General features: G+C 40.7%; 1 protein-coding gene across 2 annotated transcripts in view; it reads right to left on the reverse strand.

Moving 5' to 3' along the window:
* GPNMB (glycoprotein nmb) overlaps positions 1-7345 on the reverse strand; it is a 41040-nt gene that overhangs the window by 11041 nt on the left and 22654 nt on the right. Inside the window, exons 5-7 of one of the 2 annotated variants that reach the window (XM_014587135.2) lie at positions 6450-6526; positions 5109-5190; positions 4221-4532 (exon numbers count right to left, since the gene is read on the reverse strand). In XM_014587135.2, the coding sequence (XP_014442621.1) occupies positions 4221-4532; positions 5109-5190; positions 6450-6526 (471 nt within the window). Of the gene's footprint in view, positions 1-4220; positions 4533-5108; positions 5191-5479; positions 5792-6367; positions 6527-7345 lie in introns of both variants that reach the window. The other variant, XM_014587136.2, reaches the window with a different exon arrangement.

The raw sequence follows: 7345 nt of genomic DNA on the forward strand, positions 1-7345 counted from the left end.
CTAGTCAAGTGTCTCACTGCTCCAAAGCTTAAATTCTAAAATTCTAAGGATCTAATGCCCTTTGATACTTTAAAGGGCTCTAATAAAGCATTAGTGCTCCTTTAAAAAATGAAAGACTGAAAAGAAAATATGATACTGAACATACAACATTGTCTTCTCTTTAAGTTCAAAAGGCATGTGAAAGGGATCCAGTCTCTGGGAAGGGCATCAAAGCCTCGTAAGGGTTGCATCTCTAACTTAGTGACGTGTGAGAATGAAGCTAGTGCAGAGATTTCCCGGAGCTCTCAAAGCCTTTAGTGGTGAACGTGACTCTCCTTTCCCTGCAGAGGACTCTCAGAGCAGTTCTCAGGACATTTTCAGAAACCCATGCACACCTTGGAAAATGCTGCTTGGTTGGTAATGTCCAGAAAGGTCCTGACATTTTGTGTAAGGGGCAGCCTTCAAACAGTTCACAGGAAATGCAAATTATGATAAAACTATCCATGGATTTCAGACATTTTTTACACTAAAATAAAGTCGTACTTGATTCCACTTTTCCATGAACCTTTAGAAGTGCCCATGTGCATGTGTGTGTGTGTGTGGGTGTGGATGTGAGAGAGTATAGTATAAATATGTTCCTATACACACTTCCATCGTACTACACTAATCAACACCGATCTTACAAAGGTTTCTTTTTCCAGGGTTCTTGACCAAAGTCTGAAAAATGAACTGAAGCAGGGTTAGCTAAGGAAAGATAGTTCCGTGGCTTAGTGATAGCGCACACCTATCTACCCATGCTTTAATCATTTACCGAGTCACCGCTTCAACCTTGCCTCTGTCTCGCTTCTGTGGTTGTCTTTGGTTTCTGTTTTTTTTTTTTTTTTTTTTTGTATTTTATTTGGAGACCACTTACACAGGAGACCACACCTATCTACCCATGCTTTAATCATTTACCGAGTCACCGCTTCAACCTTGCCTCTGTCTCGCTTCTGTGGTTGTCTTTGGTTTCTGTTTTTTTTTTTTTTTTTGATTGTGCTTTATTATGAAGCCACTTACCAAAGAGAGAATGTAATTTTTGGCTAATCAATAACTTGATGCTCAATAACCCAAGCCCATTAATATAGTCTGCGTAGCTAGAACACTGTCTAGGAGACACCCCATTTTGAAGTTGTGGGCTGACTCTGGTCATCACCATGGGTCCCACAACCACTTTAAGGCATTTTAGGGCTAAGTGCGGTCAATTTGACACTTTCAGATAGAGCCAGACAGCTTCCGTTCTCTATCAAACTTAACTAACTTGCAGTGTTACTCATTTGTATCTATGGTCTGACCTAGAAAAAAATAATAACATAAATGTAAAATACCTTTTCATTGACTTAAAAATTTTTAGCATATGATATAATATGAATAGTTTCTAAGACAAACAATATAGCTTAGGAAATATGCAATTCAAGATATACTAACATGAAGTAATCTAACATTAAGTCCTTTACTATTCAGAACTCCTAAACTTTAAAGGCATCGTAATTTATTCAAGTTTTACACCAGGTCCCCTTATTTGTAAGGAAGAAAACTAATACTTGTAGATAAAATTGGTTCTTCTACAGAAATACCAGGATGAAGCTGTGTGTTTAAAGTTGTTCAGTGCAAGTTTATCTGTATTAGAACTAGGTTTAACATAACCACCCATCAGTAAGAGAGTGGTGAGGGCTGGCCCTGTAGCACAGTGGTTAAACACTGTGCATTCGGAGTTGGAGCCCACCTGGTGGCTTGAGAAACACGCTGGTCATGAGCTCCAAATTCTGACAGGAAGAAGAAATGGAGGAAAAAAACTGAGACATGACCACACCCCATTGGGGAATGCTTTCTCTATCTGTGGCAAGCACATGCATCCACCAGCAAAAAAAAGAGAGAGAGAGAAAGAGAATAGTGAAATAAATTATAGTACATACACACTATGGAATACTATGTAGCCATCAAGTAAAGTGAGACATGTATTAGCAATGAAAAGTTGTCTTTTTTTAGGTTTTTGCCATGGGCGCATACACTCCCTGGAGAGAGACAGAGAGATGGAAAGTGAGAAATCACTCCCCAGGGAGGGGGGATGGCTTGCAGAAATATCTTTTCCTTCATTTTTTCGGGATTTTGGGGTCACACACACATGTCCCCAGTCTGATTTTCAAGCCACTGGGTCTGGGACTTGAGCCATGGTCGGCCATTGGGAACTCAGCACCTTAATCATACCACCTGCTGGCCCTGTCTATGACTTTTTTTTTAATGAAAAAAAAAAAAAAAACCCAGACTGTTGAATAATATATATAGCATTAATCCATCTCCATCACTAAATGATAAAACCTATGTGTTTATGTAGAACATGCATATTTAAGAATTACTTATTTTAATTTTATTATTATTATTATTTTAGTTCACCAGAGAAAGAGTCTCCAGGTCTGGGATTTGAACTGCGGTTTACCATGTGGGAGTCCAGTGCCCTAACCTCCATGCCATTGCTGACCTCTATGGAATATATTTGCAAATGCACAGAAAAAGATCTGGAAAGAGACACTTCCAACTATCAACAGGGTTTAACTCTTTGGGGAGAGTGTAAATGAGGACTTTCACTTTTTTTTTCTTAATTTGCCAGGCAGTGCATGTATTCAGCGAAACAGAGAGAGAGAAAGGGAGAAATCACCTCTGCTGCGCTGTGGTCACACTGCCATTCCTTCTCCATTTCTCTCTCATTTGGGGATTTGGGGCACATATGCTCATGTACCTGGTGTGTTTTTCAAGCCACCAGGTCCAGTAGGCCATGTGGGATCCACCTCCATTAACTGCTGGGATGGCCTGGCACTTTCACTTTTTACTCTAGATTTTTATACTGTTTGAATTTTTACTAAGAAACATTGACTTTGTAATTTTAAAACACTTCAGAAGTTAATCAAAAGTGGTAATAATAACATAGTTTTGATTAATTATTTTTAAGTTTTGCTAGAGGATGTGTATGCTCACCAGAAAAAGACAGAGAGAGAGAGAAGAGGAGAAAACATCCCCCATGGACAGTGGTCACTCCGGAATCCCCTCTCCAGCACTTCTCCCTCCTTTCTGGATTGTAGGCACATGCATACCCGTTTCTGGGTGTTTCTCAAGCCGCCAGGTCCGAAACTCCAACTGTGGGGTCAGCCGTGTGGGATATGGTTACCTTAACTACCAAACCATGGAGCTGGCCGTGAATTAGATTTCTTAACTTGACTGTACCTCATTGTATTACTAACACTTTATTATAACAGTTTAGCTAGCATGTCTGGTAAAAACAAGTATCCCAGACATGGCGATGGTGCTTCCTCTGTGCTTGCTTATGGCGCCCTCTGGTGACCAGTGAGAGGATGTCAGCCGATTGCCATCACCGGAATCCTTGGGGAGCTGAGAACCGTGAGGAGATGGGATAGAGTGTGGGGGTCAATTGGAAGTAACTGCTTCACACGGTGGACTCACGGCTTCTTGAAAGTCCTCACAGGCTCTCAATAGAAGAGGATGTTTAATTACATAGATCTTATATCTAGGTTGATTTAAATGCAGGGTTATTCTTTCTTGGGCCATTTGGAAACTGCTTCCAAGTACATTTGAGTTTTCATGGGACACTGGGTTTGTATGGGCAGGGTAGAGGAGAACCGAGGTAAGGAGAACCATGGGTGGGGGAAAGAAAACTGGAAAGGGCATGATTATTAGGAAGAGCTCTACGTATCTTCTCATGACCTCTCAAGCAAGGAGGTAGAAATGATCTATTATAATAGTAAAAGCCAGTGCAGGGCCCAGCAGGTGGCATGATGGTTAAGGCTCTGGACTCCCACATGGCCTACTGAGGTTCGAGTCCAGGACCTGGTAGTTTGCTTTCTCACTTTCCCCTTCTCTCTGGTCAAATTTAAAAATGATAACAAATTAAATAAATAATTCTTTTTTTTAAAAAAAGCCAGTGCAAATTAGAAGTGTTAAAGAGCTTCATATGAGTTACCAAATTCTATCTGTAGAGTGATTTCAAACACATTTACCTTTCTTCTGTGTTCTAAAGATTCAAAATGATAAATTAGCTTAACAATTAATAGGTATAAAATAGAATTATTGCAGACTCTCTACAACAATCTATTTAAGTAGGGATTCAATAGTTTTTAATATTACAACTTATGTGAATATTCTTTTAGCTGTTAAGAAGCCTCTTCCCTTAAAATCCACCTGGAACACCTTACCTAAAGAAGAGGTGGGTTTTGGAGGTGTGGGTGATGGTGGAGGACAAGGTCCAGGCACTGTAGCTTGCACAGTGAGGTTAAAGTTGAAGGTTCCATTGAGCACATATGTGTGATTCAAAGTGTGATCTTTGGAAACAAACAGACCGGTATTATCTCCGAAGTTCCACTTATAGGAAATGGCAGACTCGTTGAGGAAGTGGCTGGGGTCATGAATCAGGACATTGAACACAATGGGAAGGTCTCTGAGAAAGGTTTCATCAGATGAATTTCGATTGTTCTTCTGGGACATAGTCACAAATACAGGAATCTGATCTAAAAGACACATTCCACAAAGAAAGAATGAATGCACAATTACTTGATTTTAAGCAGAAGATTCCAGAGGTGCTTTTAAGGCAATAAATAAATAAATTTTAAAAATTAAGAATAGGGACCCAACAGTGGTGCAGCATTAACTCAATGCTCTGTGAGGCTGACCCACATGGACAGGGTCTAGGTTCGAGTCTGGATACCTCCCTGTGCACTCTGGGTATATGATGCAAGGTTGGCTGAAGTGGGGAACAAGTCATGATATGAGGACCTTGTTTGGAGCCCCTATCTCTCTTTCTGTCTCTCTCACTTATGGAAGGAAGACAGTAACTTTAAAACATACATAAAGTTAGAGATAATAAAGCATCGTTTTTTCTTTTTTACATGCAAGTTTTCTAGAGTTGGCCCAAGTTATTCTGGAAAACATAGATGGAATATGGCCTAATTAAATAAAAAAACTTGGGTAGAAGCTTAAATGAATCATAACCTAACCCAGAATACTGGGCTCTCTCTCTCAAATCCACTAATGTGAACAGGATCAAGTGCCTTGTCCTCAGCTAATGTAGAGTTCTCACCACTCACCTGTTACCACGTACACGTCTTTAACTTGTGCGATGGGAACATAAGCCCGTCCATGTCTTCTATAGACAGTCACTTCCATCACTTGAGGGAAAAAAAGCCAGTGCAAATTAGAAGTGTTAAAGAGCTTCATATGAGTTACCAAATTCTATCTGTAGAGTGATTTCAAACACATTTACCTTTCTTCTGTGTTCTAAAGATTCAAAATGATAAATTAGCTTAACAATTAATAGGTATAAAATAGAATTATTGCAGACTCTCTACAACAATCTATTTAAGTAGGGATTCAATAGTTTTTAATATTACAACTTATGTGAATATTCTTTTAGCTGTTAAGAAGCCTCTTCCCTTAAAATCCACCTGGAACACCTTACCTAAAGAAGAGGTGGGTTTTGGAGGTGTGGGTGATGGTGGAGGACAAGGTCCAGGCACTGTAGCTTGCACAGTGAGGTTAAAGTTGAAGGTTCCATTGAGCACATATGTGTGATTCAAAGTGTGATCTTTGGAAACAAACAGACCGGTATTATCTCCGAAGTTCCACTTATAGGAAATGGCAGACTCGTTGAGGAAGTGGCTGGGGTCATGAATCAGGACATTGAACACAATGGGAAGGTCTCTGAGAAAGGTTTCATCAGATGAATTTCGATTGTTCTTCTGGGACATAGTCACAAATACAGGAATCTGATCTAAAAGACACATTCCACAAAGAAAGAATGAATGCACAATTACTTGATTTTAAGCAGAAGATTCCAGAGGTGCTTTTAAGGCAATAAATAAATAAATTTTAAAAATTAAGAATAGGGACCCAACAGTGGTGCAGCATTAACTCAATGCTCTGTGAGGCTGACCCACATGGACAGGGTCTAGGTTCGAGTCTGGATACCTCCCTGTGCACTCTGGGTATATGATGCAAGGTTGGCTGAAGTGGGGAACAAGTCATGATATGAGGACCTTGTTTGGAGCCCCTATCTCTCTTTCTGTCTCTCTCACTTATGGAAGGAAGACAGTAACTTTAAAACATACATAAAGTTAGAGATAATAAAGCATCGTTTTTTCTTTTTTACATGCAAGTTTTCTAGAGTTGGCCCAAGTTATTCTGGAAAACATAGATGGAATATGGCCTAATTAAATAAAAAAACTTGGGTAGAAGCTTAAATGAATCATAACCTAACCCAGAATACTGGGCTCTCTCTCTCAAATCCACTAATGTGAACAGGATCAAGTGCCTTGTCCTCAGCTAATGTAGAGTTCTCACCACTCACCTGTTACCACGTACACGTCTTTAACTTGTGCGATGGGAACATAAGCCCGTCCATGTCTTCTATAGACAGTCACTTCCATCACTTGAGGGCCAAGTGTCACATTGGCTGTGTTTAAAGAAGCTCTCACAGAACATCGTCCCAATTTCTGGAAATAATGACCTTTGAGAGAATTAAAAATTTCTAGTTATTGATTACATTACACAATCATAAGAGAAAGTTTGTGGGTTTTTTTTTTTTTTTTTGGAGAGGTTTTTTCCCTATAGGGCGTGTGCACTCGCCAGACAGACAGAGACCGAGAGACAGAAAGCGAGAAATCACCCCACCCGGGGATGGCCACGCCGCAATCCCTTCTCTTCCATTCTCCTCTCGAGATCTTGGACACGCACGCACACACGCCCAGCGTGAGTTTTAAGTCACCGAGTTCGGGACACGAACTGCGGTCGACTACGTGGGAGTTCAGCGACATAGCCATTACGTTAACTGCTGGTCCGAGAGAAAGTTGTTTCTTAAAGAGGAGTAGTGACTGCTGGGGCCAGCAGGTGGCATGGCGATTGGGGCGCTGGACTCCCACATGGCTGACCATGATTCGAGTCCTGGACCTGGCAGCTTGCTTTCTCATTCCCCCCCCCCTCCCGCCCATGTCTCTCTGGTCAAATTAAAAATTAATAAATAAATAAAGTTAAATAAAATAATTCTTTGAACTAATAATAGTAACAACAGTTAGCACAGATATAATGCTTTACGTGTTGGATGTTGTACTAAAGACTTTACATATGGTAACTCATGTCATCCTTAAAACAACCCATGAGGGACCACCAGTTAGCATAACGGCTATGTCGTTGAACTCCCATGTAGTCTACTGCTGTTCAAGTCCCGGACCCGGTGGCTTAAACTCACACCGGGCACATGTGCGTGCGTGCCCAAGATCTTGAGAGGAGAATGGAGGAGAAGGAACTGCGGTGTGGCCATCCCCCCTGG

This window comes from Tupaia chinensis, unplaced genomic scaffold (assembly GCF_000334495.1).
Source record: "Tupaia chinensis unplaced genomic scaffold, TupChi_1.0 Scaffold000184_1, whole genome shotgun sequence".
Lineage (NCBI taxonomy): Eukaryota > Metazoa > Chordata > Mammalia > Scandentia > Tupaiidae > Tupaia > Tupaia belangeri.